The following is a 20,796-nucleotide window of genomic DNA, read 5'->3' as shown; positions in this document are numbered from 1 at the left end:
ATTACTTTCTTAAAGACAAATGTTAATATATGTATATATTATGTATATACACAGAAAGTTTTTTCTATAAACATGTTGTCAGTCTCTTTTTTTTTTTTTCCTTTTTTTTTTTTTTTTTTGCCAGCTGCTATCCCCGCTGCACCCCTTTGACTCTTGGGGACTCACTTCAAGAGTGTAAAACTGCTGTGGAACATTTAATGTTTGGTCCAAATGGCGTTCTGGGTTGGGTTGATTTTGTCCCATAGTTTATGATCAGCAGAACTTCTTGTAACATTGCTCTGGAAATAGCCCAGTTGTCTCCTGTGATCAGATCTAAGATATATCAGTGAGCAGCAATTGTGTGAATTAATTTGTAATCCTGGAATATTCATTAATAGATGAAAACACAGTTCAGAAGTGCTAAACTCTCTTTCACTGAGGGTTTTGAATTCCTTGTAATTTAGAACCCTAGTTTGTTTAGAGATTTTTTTTTTTTTTTTTTCCGAAGGAGGGGAGCTAAAGATGAAAGTATATATGTAAAGGGTTATTTAAATATCTTGTTCGGGTAAGTGCATGCCTCCCACAAATGCATGCAATTAGTGGCCTAAAATATCCATGATCTAACTGTGTCTTTAAACATTTGAGACTGTTCATTCAGCAGTTCTAACAATGTAAGTTCTGAGTTTTATGTCTTCTATTGCAGTGCTAGAAGGTCAAACTAAATGGGTGTCAGCTTCAAGTCAGGCTTCAAACAGCTGAGCTGCAAAGGAACAAACTATTGCTTAAAAATTTGAACTTTATAAGGAGTACGAGCATGGATGCTGTTATAGTTACATACCTACTTAGGACTTAAAAAATCAGAGTTAATTTATTACCAGGTTGTGAACTTCAAAGGCTACTCTGAGCAATCCATGTACAGTACCTGTGTTTTCAGATGTTAGACTGGTGGAGCTATCTGGCTGGGAGTCACTTGTCTTACAAGCACGATAAAATTGTTAACATTTACAGTTCTGTAGTTGCATAGAGGTACCAAATGTCTCACTTCATTCATCATGGACAATAACACCACCATGCTGCTGGAAACAAGCGATTTGCTCACAAGGAAGATGCTGCTTGCTGGTTTCTGTTAAGTTTCACATGCACAACATACTTCTGTTTTGTTTTTGTAAGGCTCTAGGGGATTTCATTAGTGTTTCTGGCTTTAACTCCCAATAAAATTTGCAGATCAAAGAGGAAAAAACATATATCTCAAAATTAAAAACAAACAAACAAACCAGTACTGACATATCTTGCACTTAATTTATGTTTTTTTCTTTATAGATTGATTAAAGAAAATAAAAAACATCAGGAACTGATTTTGGAAATTTGCTCAGAAAAGGACAACTTAAAAGATGAATTGAAAAAACGAACAGAAACGGAAAAGCAGCACCTCAACATTATTAAACAGGTACAGATAACAAAACAGAAGCGCTGGTTAGTATCTCACCTGTACACACTGTCACTATTGCCACTGTTTAACAAGTTGTCCTTGGTAGCATAGAGAAGAAGGAAGGAATGCCTGTGCTGATTATCCTAAGGTTTTTAAGAGGATAAATCTGCTCTTCCATTCCAAGAAATATTATTCATTGGCTAAAAGCATTTAGTGCCTTTGGATAAACTGATTTTCTAGATTCAGATCCCTTAAGTGTTCCATATCTGGAAGTCTCTCTTAAAGTCAAGAGAGTTCCCATGCTGTGGGTTGCCTTGGTGGGTAGGTTATGTGTACCTTGGCTTCCTTCTGGAGACTGTATGTTGAAGGCCTATTAAGACTTTTTGCAATAAATGACAAGTCCGGTCTTTTATCCTGATAGGATGATTTATTTCTTGTATGTAGACATAAAGGGGATCTTATGCAAGTGTTTTACCAAGCCCAATTTCTTCTTAATTTGTCATCTTTATCTTCTGTTGTTAACTACTGCATCTGCTAATAGAAGTGGATGGGTGTGTAGTTACAGTTGTAAACGTTAACAATATGTGGAACATGTATAAAGAGTAAAGCACATTAACTGTGGTCTTACATATTATTTTGGTATTATCGGTTACTATATACAGGCGTTTCCCCAGTTAATTGTTAGAACCATGACAGGCCAAAGAGGAACATAGAGTGTGCATTGGTGTAGGTTGGTTTTAGTGTGGGAAGAAAAGATATCACATCAGGTGTCAGTGCTTGTCTGTTACAAAGTTATCTGCTAATGTTCCTACAGTTGGTTGGCCTAGCTTTATAAACTGATTACAGCTTAGAAATCTGGCAAGAGATAGCATTTAAATTACAAATTTCTGTTAGTCGAAGTACTGGTGATCCTACCCTAGTTGTCAGGTATCTCTGTTACTGTCTGCATCGCACAGAAAACTGTTCTCAAAGCAGTGTGTCAGGCTTGTGGTGTTCCGTAGGAATGTATTCATGTAGGTAGAGACTTAGTCTGTCTTTGGTTAATTTCAAAGAATCTTTGAAAATCCATTATGCGATTGAAAATGGATTTGAAAAGTGTTATTTTTAAGCTACAAATTGGAATTGCATATGCCTGAATAAATCAGCATGAGCAGCTTACTCATTCTGTCTTGTCTGTATTTCCATGATAGCACTGTATGATTTCATGAAGCTATATCATGCAGCAATTGTTTTATCCCATTCTGAAAAAAAATATTTGTGAGGGAGTTTCTTTTGCTTTCTGGTCAGATAAGAAGGGTCTGTGATATTACATGGTTGCAGATGATTTCAGAAAAGAGTGGTTTGGACTGTAATACTTATATATTGTAGTTGGATAGCTCCTGGAGTTGTAAGTAAGATACATTGCAGTGAAACACTTGAGTTTTTTCATTTGTGATATGAGTGTTTTAATGTTACAATTTCTAAATTAGTGTTTCCTGGTAGCTTTCAAGTCAATGAAAGCTTGGCTGCACTCACAGCTGCCAGCAGACTGTACCTGCATGCTTGTACACGTAAAACTTTTATTTCATATGGGCAATGATTCATTTGCAAAGCTGAAGAGGGTGTAATCAATTCATTGTGTGGTAACAGAAGCATTTTAGGTGGTTCTTGCTGTTCATGTAGCAATTTGGAATTACACAAAAATACAAGATACTGACCCTGAGATCTTGTACTTTTTTACACCCCACCCACGCCTCCAAAACCAAACCAAAGAAAACTAACCATGGTCAACTGGCTTTCCCCTGGAACAAGAGGATAGTCATTAAGGCATAATTTGAACAACCTTTGGGCAGCATTACAGCTTTACAGCCACCACTTGCTCTTGCACTAGTGCTGCTGCTGCTTCTTCTACTGAACTTGCATGACTGTGCAGTGAACGTGCTCTGGGAAGTGTTCCAGCTGAACATTGGTAATTATTCTTCAGCTGGATCAGGCCTCTGACTTGGTTCACTAGGTGGCTAAAAAGAGTGCCAGCACAATGACTAAGCACCTCTTTATTCACTGAGTTATGTTTCAATGAATTAATTCCCAGTCCAGTTCAGCATGGATGCATGGCTGCTTTGCTGGCATGGTAGATACGGCACAGGGATAGCAACAAAAGGGTGAAGCAACTTCAGAGAGCAGCCAGCTCTGCTCTGGCATCTCAGCATTTGCTGTCAATCTAATTTTTTGTGTAGTAAATTACTGTGCCTCGTGTTTTACTTGATTTGATTCATCTTCAGTCTCACTGAAGGTGAGAATTGACATCTTTCGTGCTTGTAATGTAATGCAAAGCTAGATGTTGATATGGATAGTTGCAGCTTGACAAGTATAAAATACAGGTAAATATCTGTTGAAGCATCTAATTTTGTGTGAAATGTTCCTGCCTGTACAAAACATGATCAAAGTCTTATTTTCCCTATAATTATATCATAACGTTGTCTTTTAGCTGGAAGCAAGAATGGAAGAGCTTAATAAAGAAGTGAAAGCTAGTAAAGACAAACTTTTAACTCAAGATGCAGCAGCCAAAAATGCTATTCAGCAGTTGCATAAAGAAATGGCCTTTCGAATGGAACAGGTAATATGGAAGACCTTTAATTATTGAACATCTTATGAACGAACTTGGTTCTTGTAGAAAACATGCAGCCTAGGTTGTTAGATCACTAGGTAAGGCAAAATTTTCCAAAATTGGAACTACTAGTGTGCAGTTATATATGCATTTTCGATAACTGGAATCAGTGAATTTCTAAATAGCTGTTAACCTTCTAGACTGCCTGATAACTCTTTTTAACATATATGTTTATATATATGGAATTCAGCCCTCAGGGAAATCTCATTTTACTCACCTGTAAGCTGATCTTGGTTCAAAAAGAGGTAGAGAGTGGCTTTTTCAGACAAGCTATCACAAAATTAGTATTCTTCTCAACTCCAGCACAAAGCTCTTGTTTTGTCTCATGTATTACTGAGAGCTGAGATTATTTTTTTTTTTTTCATTCTTAATATCATAGTATGCCAAGTATTTTCTCTATTTGGAGAATTCTGAAGCTTAGTGTATGATTCTTTTTTTTATTTGAAGCAGAATTTGTTAGTGCTGGGGCAGGGGGGATCTGTGAAAATAAGCCACCTGAAAAATAAACCACTAGATAATGATTGTGCGGTTGGCACGTGGACAAGGGAAGATGGAGGACTGGTACTGGGTATTTGCAAAACTATTTTATTACTAAAACTTACCAAATACACTTCTTCCCTTCTGAAACATCAAATTATATTCCAAATTACTAATGTATTGATAACTCATTTGAGATGTTTAGCTGTGAAGCTGCAGCTGCTTAGGTATATATTTACTGTTAACAGTATAGGTAATTCCAGTACTTAAGTGGGATCTGATGTTAGTCTTTGCAAAACTGGGGCTTTTGGGTCCTACTTTGTTATGCTACTATACTGCAATACTGAAAATATCCAGTAGTGTCTTATAAAAAGCTAATTATGAAATACAAGACTGATTCATTCTATTTTAATATTTTTGAAGGCAAACAAGAAATGTGAAGAAGCACGCCATGAAAAGGAAACAATGGTGATGAAGTACGTCCGAGGGGAGAAGGAGTCACTTGACCTCCGAAAGGAAAAGGAGATACTTGAGAGAAGAGTGAGAGATGCAAACAAAGAAATTGAAAAGCATACTAATAAAATCAAACAGCTTTCTCAGGAAAAAGGAAGATTGCACCAGCTCTATGAAACTAAGGTGCTCTAAATATTGCTGTATGACTTGAGTGAATGATTAAAAGCACTATCAGAACAACCTTATCACTTGTTTGCTGTTGTACTTGGTGAAAGAAACCCGTTTTCATTTGGTTTTGCTGTATAGCTGTGAAAACCCCTTTCCTCTATGGAAAGAAGTTGTTACTGAGTTCTCAGCCATCTTTTGAAGTTCCTTTTAATATTTCCCTGAATATTGTTTATGAAACATTAGGGGGTTTTTGTTTTTTTTTGTTTTTTTTTTTTTTGACAAAATTGAAAAGACTGCTTGTTGCAGATGCCTGGCTTTTCAGGGAATTTCTAGCTTATTTGGATTTTTTTTTTTAAGGCTGTAATGGTATTAAATTAGTGCACTCTTTTTTGCTATTTTTCTGTGTTTTCACTCTATTTTCTTTTTTGTACTACTAAAAATTGGTAATAAAGTAGTAGGATTTTTCAGGCACAATTCCAAAAAATTGCCATTCTTTTTTAGAAGCCAGTAAGAGATTCCCACCAGCCTCTTAGATTATCCAGGTCTTTTTGTATTGTGCTTTACAATTTTATTTCATGTGAAAGATCCAAAAATTGATAAATTAATATTGTTCAGACTTTGACTTGGGCCTCTTCTAAGCAATTGTACTATGCACAGTTGATGAGAAGAGAAGGATCAGAAAACTACATCTTAATGAAAGTACTGAAAATTATGCCTCTGAAACAAATCACCTCAGTGTCCTCTCTCACATGAATAGGAAGTGGGAGCATGACTTCAGGTTTCCTAAACAAAACTTAAGTTCATAACTCCTGAGGATTACGCTAGAGCCTGACAGCAATTGCACTGCCCTCATATGGTGCTGCTTAAACTTTTTTGGTGAGATGAATCTATTACTTCAGAAACAGAGTTTGGAAATTTGACTTAATGCAATCATTTGTGGATAGTGGTACAGGAGGTTACGCTAGTGATGTGCTTCTGTTCACATCCTTTCTTGGCACTGACTTATGGGTTAGTAATTTGACTTGCATACATTTTGCTGTCAGGGCTCACACTAGTCTGCACCTGTATAGTTGGTAGTACCATTCCACTGATGTCATGATTTTTATCTGTAGCCTTGTGTAATGTATGACCTTACCACTTTGAACTTGTGTTTCCTCATCCTTTTGCCAAAAAAGAACAAAAAGAAGACTGTGCAGCTTACCCAGGAGGTAGTTATTTTAGATCAGAACTCTAGACTGTGCTTTATCTTTTAACATATACGTAATGTTAATGTATATTAACACTAATGCAGCCTTAGCTTGCTGTTCAAACAAGAACATTGATGATTTTTTCGCTGGATTATGGGCTAAAGCATTATTGAGCACACTCAAGTCTGTGCATGCTTTTGCAAAATACAGACACTAAGAAAAAAAAAAACAAACCTACATGTGAGACTTGAGCAGGAGTCTTGTTGTAGAAGCACTGGATGATTTAAATCCATAAAATAAAATCTATGAAATCTTCTTAGGATGGTGAAGCCACTCGACTCAACAGAGAAATAGAAAAATTGAAAGAAGAAATCAATTCTCATGTTATCAAAGTAAAATGGGCTCAGAACAAATTGAAAACAGAAATGGATTCACACAAGGTTAGTGAAGTGGTACAGGTACCATGACATGAAAATACAGTCAGAGGAATGTAGTTGCTATACTGTTTACTTTTTATTTAGTACTAAAATCTGTTTCTGAGATGTTTTTTATTTAATTTGAACACCTGCAGCAAAAGTCAGAATAGTGCTCTTAAAGATATTGAAATGGAAATGTTGGAAGGGTGTGAGGGGAGGATGCATGTGGGGGATTCTGTTCAATCTGCTGATCAACTTCTAATTTGTTTTTTTTTGTATGAATTAACTGTCGTCTTAGTTTAGTTTTTATGTGATAGAGTTAAATCTATCATCTGAAAATGTGCATCGCACATAACCAGGAGGTCCTTTTGTTGTGCTCTCAGTGTTGGAACAAACAAACTTGCATAAAGTAATAGTTGAATGGAAGCAAGAGGAAAAATAATGCTGAATTTTTTTTTTTTTTCTTTTTGTTACTGATTCTTTCCAGACTGAAATAGGAAACTTTTATTATAAGAAATGCTTTTCTCAGATTAAGTTAGATAAATAGTTTTAACCCATTATTTATTACTGGTTTTGTAGGAAACCAAAGAACGCCTCAAAGATGCAACGACAAAATTAACTGAAGCAAAAGAGGAAGCAGACCAGATAAGGAAAAACTGTCAAGAAATGATAAAAACCTATCAAGTAGGCACATTTTCTCAGGAGGTGACATTAGTGTTTAGTATCAGAGTCGTCTTTTTCCTCCCTTTCTATCTTAAGCTGTATCAGGGAAGAATTATCCTGTGCGAGCTACAAAGCTGAGATGACTAGTCACTCACTGATTTCTTTACTTGGAAAGTTGTTAAATAAAAGGGAAAATGTTTGTCTTGATTGGCATGCAGTATGGGGGTCTTTCTTGGCATGTTCAGAGTTTCTAGATATGTACCTACAGAAAAGAGACTGTGAAAAGCTGTCTGTATGCTCATAAAACAAGAAAGGGGAACATAAAACTCTAAAACTGTACTTGCATATCTTCAATCCTTTTAGGAGTCGGAAGAAATTAAATCAAATGAATTGGATGCAAAACTCCGAGTAACTAAAGGGGAACTAGAGAAACAAATTCAGGAGAAGTCTGATCACCTGGAGGTAAATATGTGGTGTGTGGAGACAACACAGTTGACAACTTAGTAGTTAAGAGTGCCATGAGTTTTTAATTTTGGGAATCTTATTTTAAGCTGCTTGCAGTTTTTGCCAAACATTTTTCTTTTTGGTCTGATACTACAGCCCAGGTATCTGCATCCAGCTCTGCTTTTTGGAGGATGTTTTTAGCTATTACCTTGGATGCACTTCTTAAAATCAAAGTTATGGGAAAAGGATGATATAATGAGGACAAATAACTGCTCTTTCATTTCTAAACATGAATGTTGCTATAATTTAGAGCACAAATTCAGGTGATAGGCAGGCCTTTCTCTCACCAGTGTTTTGCCAAGCTATACGGCAAGGAGAGACAGGGAACAGGCTCTGTTCTCTGTAGAGATTTGCTAGCCCAAAAGCTAAATTCTCTAATAATTTAGTACCTGCTCACAGCTCATGTGCATACGCCATCTTCAGTTTGCCTAGAAGTTTCCCCAGAGGCTGTTGTTCCTTAGATTTGTACACCTAAAACCAGTGTGTAATCTCTCTTTTGTTCTTAGTTCTTCTGAGAATAAAGAAGATTTTAGGCTTTGCTTGAATAAGTAAAACAAACCTTTAGGGTACCTGTTCTGCCTTAAGCCCTCTCAGCTGTTGTGGTGGCTTGCATTTGCCTAGATTTTTTTGATATCTCAGGAGATGCCACTGCCCATTTAGATTTCTCAAGGAGCTTCTCACTCTTTAAAAAGGTTCATCATGCAAAAATAAAAGAACTGGAAGACCTGAAGAGAACATTTAAAGAAGGCATGGATGAGCTTCGAACACTGAGAACAAAGGTAACGTGTGCTGTGTTGGATTGCAGTAGGGCTAAAGGCGTAGTGTTGGGTTTTGGAACAAGACTATATTCAATCTGTTAATTGTGTTTTTACTTCTTTCCAAATAAACTGATTAGAGACTGGCTGGCATGAGACTAGAAGGGATACATAACTGTGACTCTGGGTGGCCATCCTTAGGGAGTATCAGTTGATCCGTAGTACAACAATGTCTTGTTTTGTGGTATGCACCTCATTTGACTGAAACGTGAGAAACATTTTAGTAATCATCTTGTAAATTTAGTAACTTTGGAAAATGAAAAATACTTGTAAACTTTTCCTACCTGTGAAGCTAGCTTTATAGAGGTCATACATGTGACATCTGGTAAGGAGTATATGCTATAATTTCTGAACAGTCTATAGATTAGCATGCCAGTACCTCTGTCCAGAGCAAGGTTTTAGCTCAATAGGACCTTAGAAAAAGGGAGGAAGACATAATAAGGGGTTGGCTTGGTAACTGGGGAAAGATGATGGCTTTGGATCCTGGTCCATTAGGCTGATAAGTTTTGAGTCTTTAGACAAAACTAGTGTTAATCACACTTGTTTAATTCGGGGTTTTTTTTGCATTTTTTTATCTGTTTATTTTTCTGACTGTATTTGATCTGAAACATTTGGGATATTGTTCTAAGCTACTTGGAATCACCAAAAAAATAACCCAGGAGCTTTGTACAACAATCTAGACATTTGATCAGAATAATTCAGCTCTGAAGTGTGGGAGAATAAATAATTTCTGATTTTTTTTTTTTTTCTTTTTAGGTAAAGTGTCTAGAGGACGAGCGTTTGAGAACAGAAGATGAGTTATCCAAGTATAGAGAAATCATTAATAGACAGAAAACTGAAATTCAGAATTTGCTGGACAGAGTCAAAGCTGTAGATCATCTACAGGATCAACATCAGAGGTACAGCTCTGCACTTTGAGGAATGATTTAAAATATTATCTGGGATGTGGAAAGGGTTTTTTGGGTTTGTTTTGTTTTGGTTTGGTTTTTTTTCTGTTTTTTTAATTTGAAGTTATTGATGCTTTAAAACTTATTGTATTTGGAAGAATCCCTGTCCTTATTTAAGTGTTTTTCTAATCTAAATCAATATTGCTAGTAGTGGAGACAACCTTGGTGGCCTCTTAGAAGATGATGGTATTGTGACTGATAAGTCTAATTCTTACATCTTTCATTATTAGAACAAGATGTGCTTGCTTTCTGGCATACTCTGTAGGAAGCTGTGTCTTCTAGGTGTCTGCTGAGTGCTCATTTTATTGAAAGATTGGGGAAAAGCAACTTAACTGGAAAGACAGGTTGCTTCAAAATTATGATGGATGAATGAAAGTATTTAACAAAAATAATTTTACATATTTGACAGATGCTATGTTCAGATAGTAGGGAACACTTGTATTTCTAATGGGCTGGAATTCATTCTTCTGTGTCAAAGTTTGCTCATTTAAGCATGTGAGGGAAATAATCTGAGAAGAGTTGGGTTCGTGGACGCTTCAGGAGTGTCTGGGCATAATCCTGTTTCTGTATGATACATACAAACTAGACTATACAAATGTTGTCCACTGAATCTAAAGGTGTTGCATAAATGGAGATAGGCAAATCTCAGATAAGCAGAACCACTCATGTGTCCCTGCTGTGCTTTTAAACAGTTCTTACTTATCATTGAAAAGTATTTCAGCGATTATATGCCTTCCTCCGGGTTTAGAGAATGAAGCATTTTTCATTTGCTTTGTGCTTGTCAGCTGTATTGGCACTGTGTCATCAGCCTTTCTAGGGAAACTGCAATCTGTTAGAGACAACCGATGCTTACACTTCGATCAATAAGTTATTTTTCACCTGGGATCTTGCCAAATGAATTAAAATGGCTGTGATCACAGTGTGAAACTACGGATTTGTTTTTCCAGTTATCTTTTCCTCTCAGTAGTTTAGACATGCTTAAATATCTGTCTCTCATTCCTATTCAATTTGGATCAAATTTTTTTTAAGTATACTTCCCATGCAACACTTATTATCCCTACATCAGGTTTCATATTGTCTTTTACTTCTCTGATTTTAACGTGTTTCCAGTACACCTTAGAATGTTTGATAAAGTTGTGGAACCTCAACCAGAGATGTAAAACTTGGACCAGTAAATTCCCGTTATCATCTATGAAAGAGAAATCTTGGAATCTTGATCTCTGTTTTTCCTGTTGTTGTGTAGAATATATAAACTTACTGCCTTTCATTTTCTTGGAAGCAAATGGAAGGAATTTCACCTTAGTTCGCACAAAATCTTATCTGTTTTCTTGATGAGAAAAGAATAGAGGAGGCAGGTTTCTTTAGCATAAGGAAGAGAAGACAGAAGGGAGACATCCTTAAATGTATAAAAGGCTATTATAAAGAGAACGTTCAGCTATCCATATTCACTGGAGGAAGGATAAAAATAAAGAGTTTTGCAGGAAAAATTATTTTAGATTGAATGCTGGGAAGAACTTTATGGCTGAGCTGGATACTGATTACCCTCCAGTGTTGCCTGGTCACCTTCATTGGAGAACCTTAAGGAACCTGTCAGCAAGTTTGCTGATGACACAAAACTGGGAGGAGTGGCTGAGATGCCGGAAGGCTGCGCAGCCATTCAGAGAGACCTGGACAGGCTGGAGAGTTGGGCGGGGAGAAATTTAATGAAATATAACAAGGGCAAGTGTAGAGTCCTGCATCTGGGCAAGAACAACCCCATGTACCAGTACAAGTTGGGGACAGAGCTGTTGGAGACCAGCGTAGGGGAAAGGGACCTGGGGGTCCTAGTGGACAACAGGATGACCATGAGCCAGCAGTGTGCCCTTGTGGCCAAGAAGGCCAATGGCATCCTGGGGTGTATTAGAAGGGGTGTGGTCAGCAGGTCGAGAGAGGTTCTCCTCCCCCTCTACTCTGCCCTGGTGAGGCCGCATCTGGAGTATTGTGTCCAGTTCTGGGCCCCTCAGTTCAAGAAGGACAGGGAACTGCTAGAGAGAGTCCAGCGCAGAGCCACGAAGATGATTAAGGGAGTGGAACATCTCCCTTATGAGGAGAGGCTGAGGGAGCTGGGTCTCTTTAGCTTAGAGAAGAGGAGACTGAGGGGTGACCTCATTAATGTTTATAAATATGTAAAGGGCAAGTGTCAAGAGGATGGAGCCAGGCTCTTCTCAGTGACATCCCTTGACAGGACAAGGGGCAATGGGTGCAAGCTGGAGCACAGGAGGTTCCACTTAAATTTGAGGAAAAACTTCTTTACTGTAAGGGTGACTGAACACTGGAACAGGCTGCCCAGAGAGGTTGTGGAGTCTCCTTCTCTGGAGACATTCAAAACCCGCCTGGACGTGTTCCTGTGTGATATGGTCTAGGCAATCCTGCCCCGGCAGGGGGATTGGACTAGATGATCTTTCGAGGTCCCTTCCAATCCCTAACATTCTGTGGTTCTGTGATTCTGTGATAAGCTAGAAAACTCTTTCAGGATGGTCTAAACATTTTATTTTGGCTGGTTCAATCCTGACTGTTAACTAGAGATTTCTCCTGTCATAATGAAACAACATATTTGGAAATGTAAAATATAAGCATAGCCTTCTGGCATAGGTTTTTAAATGGGAGCTATAAGTCAGATATTTTGCAGCATAAATGGCTAAAAAAATCAATGCTCTCATTATTCAATCTTAAGTCTTCTGAAAGGTGGAATTAGCCTAAAAAAGACTGTAAAGGCTGGGTGCAATACTCTTGATGTTATCCTGTGGTAGTGCAATGCTAGCTAACTTCTGTTGTCATTAACCACATGAACTCATTTTGGTATCTGGAAGCATATAATTTATAGTAATGGAGTTCTAGTAGAATTCAGTTATTTAGTTTTACAAAATTATAGTTCATTTTCAGAATGATTAATGATTTGGATTGCCTGAGCCTCACCTCTACTTGAAGAAACATGTTGATATGGGGTTGTTGGTTTAAAGTGAATTGAGCCTCCTGGCAATTACACTGTCTGACAGGGAATAAAATTATGTGCGTGCCCTTGCTTTGTGTAACTTTAATTTTATTTTTAAATTTGAATGTGCACACTCCCTGTGAGAAAGAGAGGTAAGGGTTTTTCTGCTGATGTTGGAAAATGAATTTCAATCGCTTTCTCTAAAATGTTGATCATAACTGAAGATACAGCCTTTCTCACTCAAATGGTTTGCAAGTGATAGATCAAAAGTCTCCTAATGGGAGTGCTTCAGTAGAAACAAGAACTTGTTTTGTAGAGGATTGGGGGAGGGATAGTGGGGTAAGACAGGTCCTTTCAATTGGAGCTGCACTGCTTAGGTAAGGATGTTTCAGAAGTCACCATACTGCTGTCCTGGAGAAGCTCAAAACTGGAGTATTTCCCCATCTCTTAAAGGCAAGTCCTCTTACAGAATGACCACCTTTGTTGGATTTCCAGACCTTCCTCTTATCTACAGGATCTGGTTTTGAGGGTTTGGTTTGTACCCTATACCAAAGTTCATGAAGTTGAATACAGAGAGATGGTCTTCCTTGAGGAAGCTAATGACTGCATGCCCTTCTGTGGGCTAGAGACATCTGTCACTTCATCATTGCAACATGTCATGGAATGGAATCTGCAAACTCCCTTGGCATTTAAAACCATCCAGTGACTAAGTGATGCCGCAGGGTCATTGATTTGTTCATCTGCCTTATTTGGTCTTGATGTGAATCCTTTTATTTCAATCAGGTTTCATATCTTTAAGCTCAGCTTATACCTAATAAGATACAATTGTTTTGACAGAGATGAACAAGAAATCGGTGCTTTAAAGGAAGAAGTAGATGGTTTCAATTCTCTGATTGCTGATCTCCAGAAGGACATTGAAGGTAGTCGGAAAAGAGAATCTGAGCTATTGATATTCACTGAAAAATTAACCAGTAAGAATGCACAGCTTCAGTCTGAAAACAATTCCTTACAGAGCCAGTTGGATAAGCTTTCTTACAGCGAAAGAGAGCTGCAGAATCAGCTGGAATGTGTTCAACAGACTAATGATGATCTGGTGAGTAGAGTCTGAAGCTTGATTTTTGCACTAGTAAGATGTCTGATACTGGTAAAGATGTGGCACATGAATTCCACCTTGTGTCTTTACTTACCTGACTGCAATTTCTCATTGAGTTTGCCAGTTTGATAGAATAATATCAGCGGGATATGAACACCTCATGTTTCTAAGGAGGAAGAAATCCTGAGGCACACTGCACTGGAATGAGGGGGTGTTACTGTGTTGCTCTTTCTGGAAGTACAGAATTGTTCTCTGTGCAGCTGTCACTGAAACAGTCAAAAGGTTGTAATTTGTCTGTGACATTTATTACTGTAAACAGTTTCTTAAGTCCTGTTTGTACTATGAGATAAATGTAATTTTTAATAAACTTAGTGTGTCATGGAAGGTAATGTGACTGCACTGTACAGCTCTGCATGGCTCTCTGCTATATTATGTAGATGTTTTCGAGATAGTTCAGGAGTCTTACTGCAGCACTGCGCTGTGCTGCGTGTTGATTTGCAGTGGTAGTGTTTAGCCTAAATAATAAATGTAAAATGTGAATGATTCACAGGTGAAAAGTAAAGTGCAGAGTTAGGGCTGTTGAGCATACAGTATGGTTAGGCTGGAATTTTTTTGTATATGACTAAAAATAAAACTACAATTTCAGGCCATCAAGTTGGAGAAGGAGGAGTATCAGCGAAAGCTAGAGGTTGAGACACTACAGGCTCAGCTAGCTTCAGAGCAGAAAGAACTAACAGCGCTGAAGACCCACGTGGATGAACTGAAAGATGAACTGGCTACCCAGAAGCGCAAGCACGCAGCAAACCTGAAAGATCTCACGAAGCAGCTTCAGCTAGGTTGAAATTATTTTCAGATGTAATGAGTCAGCCCCACCTGTAAGCCCCCTTTGCAGTGTCTGCTAGAGGCTAGGGTCCTGGCTGCGTATATGCACTGTTTGAATGCAGCCCTTCAAGCTCTCCCTGTCCCTAAAGACAGTGAGAGTGAGTAAGCAAGTTAGATCCTGGGGAAACTGTGGTTACAGGAAATAGGCCTTAGTGTCAATTTTCATCTTAAATATTAACTTTTTAAATAGGCTTAGATATAAAAGGAAATATTTCTTTCAAAAGAGCTTGGTCTTTGTTATCATGTATGTGGCTACTGACTCATCACTGTGGTATGTATGGATCCTGGGCTGTGTAGCAGCATATTCAAAAGTTGCTAGAAGTTTCCTAGTTGATGACTGTATCAGGAATTGCTGGTGGCAGTTATTTTTTTTACTGCATTAAACAGAGCACTTCAGTTTTTAAAGATGGATATGGAGAGACTCATGACTAATTTTGTCAACAAATAGAAATCATTAAATACCCAATAATGCGTATGCTCTCAACGCAAATAGATTTGAATATAATCAAATCTGTTTGAAATGTATTTGAAAGAAGAGATCCTGTTGGCGTTGTGCAAGACAAGTATGTCTGTCTTTGTATATATATGAACAGCTGGGCACTTTCCCTCTTGATCCCTGATGAATGAGTGGTGCTTCTGGCACAAGTACTACGCTCAGCTCCTAGTAGTTATACAGTTACGAGATCCCAGAACAGAGTTGCCATTCTGTCATTCAACAGTTATTTACATGGTAGTCCTAATCAAAATTAAAATCGAATTTAAATCTTATGTAGGATTAACTGGGAACAATATGACATTACCCACTTCAATGGACAGTTCTGCGGGGTGTAAGAATTGTGGTGGGTATTGTATCCAGGGCAGGGAGAGGAGGGGGGGCTGTTTGGTTTTGGATTTTTTTCCCCTAAGATTTTTAGTTGCTACCACTGTCTTTCAGTTGTCAAGCCATGTTAAATTGGTGCAGGTCAGAGAGGATTAGAGTTTTTGTATGTTGTGTAACCCTGTGATTTTTGAGTGTTAATCTCCTGTTGGTAACTATAATTTTATTATACTTTTAGCACGGAGGAAATTGGATCAGATGGAAAATGGTAATTATGACAAAGAAGTCAGCAGCATGGGGAGCCGTTCCAGTTCATCAGGTAATATAGCACATAGCAGGGCTGCCAAGAGAATCCTTCCATCTTAACAGGGTTGCCCTGGTGTGCTGCCGTGAGCCTTGCTCTTTCTGTGGTTTGTGCATATGCAGTGTGTGGGCAGCCTCCCATTAAAGCTGACAAAATAGCCTTTAAGCACCAAAATGTACTTGGCTGAATACAGTTGTAGATGCTTATTACAAGATTAAACTTTAATGTTTGTAATGTTTATATGTTTTGATTCTTTTTCAATGCCTACTTCTTTTATTTTGTTGCTTTTATGTTTGGAGGAAGCTCAGAGGACTCCAGTTTATAGAGGACCCTCTTAAATGCTGCCAGAGGCAAAACAAAAATGAGCAGTGGCTTCCAACATTGTTTAATTGCCCTATTGACAGTTGCAACTGTGTGAATGATAAATCAATTAGCATGTTTAGAGGCATCAGTGTATTTGTGTAAAATTCATTACTTTCTGACCGGTTAGAAGTAAAGCAGTTATCTTTAGCGCTGAAAACAACATCTGTTTTCTCCCTCAATATCTTTGGGTTTTAAGTTTGGTTAGTTCTGGAAGTGTCCTGTAATCTCACTGTGTAAAGAGATAAATACTTAGAAGAACAGAAAGAAAATATTTCAAGCTCTAAGTGGTCAATGCTGCAGAGTGTTTATACGTAGGGCTTTTGTCAGTCTGTACACAGTTTTCTTAGTGTTGTAATTTTAGTGGACTCCAAAACAGATATGTTTAAAATCAGCTCAGCCTTGTACAAAGTATTATTAATGAATATGTAGGTACTTACGCAGGACTAAGCATTACTGAAGCAAGCATACTTATGCTAAAGAAATTATGCCTATGCTAGGGGACTACACTGCTGTTTTAGCATTTATCTTCTAAATGGTGTAAGGATTGTTTATATAAAAACCCACTAACATGTAAGGGAAAATGACATTCTGAAGAAAATACCCTAAGCTACTGAAATGTAATGAATGCACGCACTGCAGTAGTGGAGATGTTTTACCTGGTGTAACAGCAAAAATATCTTTTACAAGCATGGATGTATTGGCAGGGTCCCTTAATGCGCGCAGCAGCAATGAGGATCGGTCGCCTGAGAATACTGGATCTTCAGTAGCTGTGGATAGCTTCCCAGAGGTGGACAAGTCTGTCTTGGTTGAAAGAATACTAAGGCTACAGAAGGCACATGCTCGAAAAAATGAAAAGATGGAGTTTATGGAGGATCACATTAAACAGCTGGTGGAGGAAATCAGGAAAAAAACGAAGTATGTTCTGAGTTCTGTTCATACAGTTTTTCAGTGTTGAGCTGGTGCACTAGACAAGTATTGTGGATTTTATGTAAGACAAGTAATTGTCTAAATGAAAATATTTAAAACAATAAAAATACTGCAGTGACAGTAGATCTCAAAGGTAGGATTAGTCTTGGGGTTTTTTCCTCCTTATCTTTCCCCAGCAGTTACAGTAATTGCTGAGCTGTTTACTACTAAAATTTTTCAGGAGGAATAGAATGGTGCAAGTGTGTTTTTGGTAGAAAAATGGTCACCGGGTGGCTGATTTGAGGTGGACTGCTGCCACTGGCTACCAGAAGAGTCCATTCTCTTCCTGTGCTTAAAAGGATGCTGATTGTAAGTGTTTGTTTTGGAAGGAGAATCTGCATAATTCCAGATGGTCGTCTGGCATGTGTATCAAACCAAAAAGGTCTCTGAGCCAAAGGTGGTGGGTATTTAACGTGCGAGACAAGATTCCACTGACATGGAAATTTCATCTTACAGGATGATGTCTGGAACTTCAGTTGGGAGGGGAAGAAATTGTGGCATATCCCTTCCTCTGGGAAGTACAGTTGTCTGTTATGTATAGCCCTTGCTTAACGAGCCTATACATATACGCCCATCGGTACCATTTCACAGAACATGATCACAGCTTGTGAAGACCCTTGAGAAGAGACTTTGTAACTTTTGTCTCACATGTAGAAAGCTTAAGATTCCCTGTCTGGAGTCTCTCAGCAAATAGAAATAGAGAGGGGCATTTTTTAAAGTACCTTTTTTTGCTCTAGTAGCAATATTACTTTGTCAAAATACTTGTAAATATGTAAACCTTGTGCCCTGTAGTGACTCAGCTTACCAGCATTGCCTATAGCACTTGTGGTATCCCAGGTTTTCCTCTGACCTAGAAATTTCAGGAGTTGATTTTTACTGCCTTTTCAGTAATACAGTCCTGCTTGAAAATAAAATTACTCTTATGTCAGGAATCTGAAGTTACTTCAGTGTCTGACGTTGCACTGCCTTGTAATGCTATGATGTTTTTTTTAATTTTTCCCTCCAGAATTATTCAGAGTTATATTTTGAGGGAGGAAGCTGGAACACTGTCATCAGAGGCCTCTGACTTCAACAAAGTACACTTGAGTAGACGGGGCGGGATTATGGCATCTCTGTATACATCTCATCCCGCAGATAGCGGTCTCACGTTGGAACTCTCCTTAGAGATAAACAGGAAGCTGCAGGCTGTGTTAGAAGATACATTACTGAAAAATATTACATTGAAAGTGAGTAGCTATGCCATTTCTTCCTGTGGTTCTGAGATACTGCCTTCAAAGAGATGCATGCTGTTAACAGGAGGCGGCTTTTCAGAAGTCAGCTCATTGTGAATTGGTGCCACTGATAGCATTGGGTTGATCAAAGAGTTCTGTAACATGATCCACACTGAACCTCTGTTTTGGGACCCTCGTATTATGCTACACTAATGGGCTGCTTCTTGAAATAAATTCTGGACTGCCTGTGCATTCAGTGGGGAAGGGCCTATCCATACTCTCTCCCTGAGATGGGCTCTACGTCCCTGGCCCTGTTGCAGTAGCTGGGGGCCCTGTTGAGCTATTGGGGCAGCATGTTTGCTGCACAGGAAAGATGGCAGGCTGGAAAATGTTGTGCAGGCTGCCAGCTGGACTGCAGTGTTCTGCAGAAGTTGGAGATCTCGTCCTGCTATTATCATTCCCCTTGAATGCTGTACTTTCTAGACAGCCTGTAGAGTATTAGTAACTGCAAAAGAAGACTTGCGGAGAGATTTGCATCCTTTATTGAAATGAGCTTGGTTTTCTCCAACTCTGTCTAATCATTTGCATTAGTTCTGGATACTTGAAAGTATCAACCTGCTGACATAAACAGTAATTTTAACTTATTAGTGCATTTTGTGCTGATTGACTCATTTTCCCTATATAACTTGCCCTATCCTTTTTTTTTCCCCTCCCAAAGGAAAACCTTCAAACTCTAGGAACAGAAATAGAACGGCTTATTAAACACAAGCATGAACTGGAACAAAGAATAAAGCAGACATAACTAAAACTTTCATGGAATAGCCAACATGAAGATGCAGAAGAGGCAGGTGCTACAGACCACTGTTTTTTACATTTTTCCTGAAATTTGATTGCCTGCCAGCACAAGCATCTGGCATTTTGCATATACAGCCTTTAACCATACAGGCTTACTCATGTGAGAGATCTACAGAGTTTGGCATCAGCCTGGTTCTGTCTACCCAATACCAGCCTGAGGTGTCGCAGAATTTTACTACATGCTGCATTTATCTAAAACTTTTATTTGAAATGACATACAGATGCTTTGCGGTGCATACTATGTTTTGAGTGAGTTGCAGTGAGATTTTAATTTCTGCACTGTATAATTAATCAGTCTCGTAATGATGGAGCTTGAAAAAAAAATAAAAACAATTATGTCTTAGTTGCTGTTGAACATATCCAGTGTTACTGAGCTTTAAGAGCTTTCAGACTATTTTCTTTTTTGCTTATTATTTCTGATATTTAGGTTGATTAAGCATTTTTTACATATGCATGGAAAAATGCTTTGTCAGAAAATTTTGGTTTTTAAGTGGTGGCCATGATATTGCATAGTTTCTGCTTTAGATTAACATTCAACTGGTCAGTTTCTTTATTCAAAAGAAGTGAAACAACAGTAGAACTAAGGGATTAAGAAGCTTTCTGATTCAGTTGTTGAGTATGTGTAATTGAAACAAATGTCAATTCAACAAATCCTGTAAACCTTTGATCTTTAGACATATGGATCTAAAGAAATCTGATATCACATAATTGGTTAATCAAGTTCTGCATAACGAACAGTGTTTAAAAAGTAGGAGTTTTAACTGCCCTTTGTTATGTACGTACAGGTAGACATCATGATTGCATCTGTTTTCAGATGGCCAGAAAATCTGTTTTCAAAGACAAATGGAAGCTAACTAAATTTTCTCATTAACTGTGGCTAGACCAGATAGTGAAAGGAATGGTAAGAAATGGGAAGATATCTAAATGGGATTTTAATCTATTGGTTGGACTGTGAAAGTGGCACAAAAATCTGTGTGACTCCTTAATTTGACTGTTGTGAAGAATTAGTTGGTCAAAATGGCACAAACTGAGAACTGCTACTTAGTCCTCCAGTGACTGAGAGGGTGATGGAGGAAGAGTATCATGGTGACAAGATTCTGGTTAGTCACAACGTCATGTTCACATTTTAATTCCAGGATAAGTAATTTATGGGATCTGAAATATCTCTATTCCAGCAGTAAATGCATAGATTTCTATTCCAGCAGTAAATGCATAGATTTCTGTATTTATTGCCTTTTGACCAAAATTAATTGAACAGTTCACAGTGTAAATATATACTTTGGGTTTTTTATTAAATATTTGGACTTCCTTTTATCATGGTAAAACATTCAATGTACATTTACAATAGCAATGCTTTAGCTATTTTCATTAGAAAGGATACTGGGGGCGGGGGGGGAATCTGTCTCACTACAGGCACCATTTGCTGCATCATACACAAAACAAGGGGCCTGAATCCAACAGCACACAGCGGGATAATTTATCAAAGCATCTAGGTGACTTAGGGGTGTGTACTCCCATTTTTGGATGCCACTGAGTCCCTTGAGCTTTGTAATGAACCAAATTGAGCAAAAGGGTCTGATTTGATTTGAGTAGTTTGATTCAAGACAGTGAGACTTTGTTTTTACTTTAAAGATAGGCATCTCTGAAAG

The 20,796-nt window shown here is 38.1% G+C and overlaps 1 protein-coding gene across 2 annotated transcripts in view; it reads left to right on the top strand.

Moving 5' to 3' along the window:
- CCDC186 (coiled-coil domain containing 186) overlaps positions 1-19,506 on the top strand; it is a 37,202-nt gene extending 17,696 nt beyond the window's left edge. Inside the window, exons 3-16 of one of the 2 annotated variants that reach the window (XM_068399534.1) lie at positions 1,300-1,426; positions 3,876-4,004; positions 4,956-5,168; positions 6,661-6,780; positions 7,336-7,440; positions 7,783-7,881; positions 8,616-8,702; positions 9,495-9,637; positions 13,494-13,749; positions 14,396-14,585; positions 15,687-15,767; positions 16,820-17,030; positions 18,088-18,307; positions 19,011-19,506. In XM_068399534.1, coding sequence (XP_068255635.1) covers positions 1,300-1,426; positions 3,876-4,004; positions 4,956-5,168; positions 6,661-6,780; positions 7,336-7,440; positions 7,783-7,881; positions 8,616-8,702; positions 9,495-9,637; positions 13,494-13,749; positions 14,396-14,585; positions 15,687-15,767; positions 16,820-17,030; positions 18,088-18,307; positions 19,011-19,094 — 2,065 coding nt within the window. In that variant the 3' untranslated portion in view covers positions 19,095-19,506. The other variant, XM_068399536.1, reaches the window with a different exon arrangement.
- The last annotated feature ends 1,290 nt before the right edge of the window (positions 19,507-20,796 follow it).

Source organism: Nyctibius grandis, chromosome 4 (genome assembly GCF_013368605.1).
Source record: "Nyctibius grandis isolate bNycGra1 chromosome 4, bNycGra1.pri, whole genome shotgun sequence".
In the NCBI taxonomy this organism is placed as follows: Eukaryota; Metazoa; Chordata; class Aves; order Nyctibiiformes; family Nyctibiidae; genus Nyctibius; species Nyctibius grandis.
The sequence above is the reverse complement of the archived record's forward strand: the minus strand, read 5'-3'. Positions and strand labels throughout refer to the sequence as shown.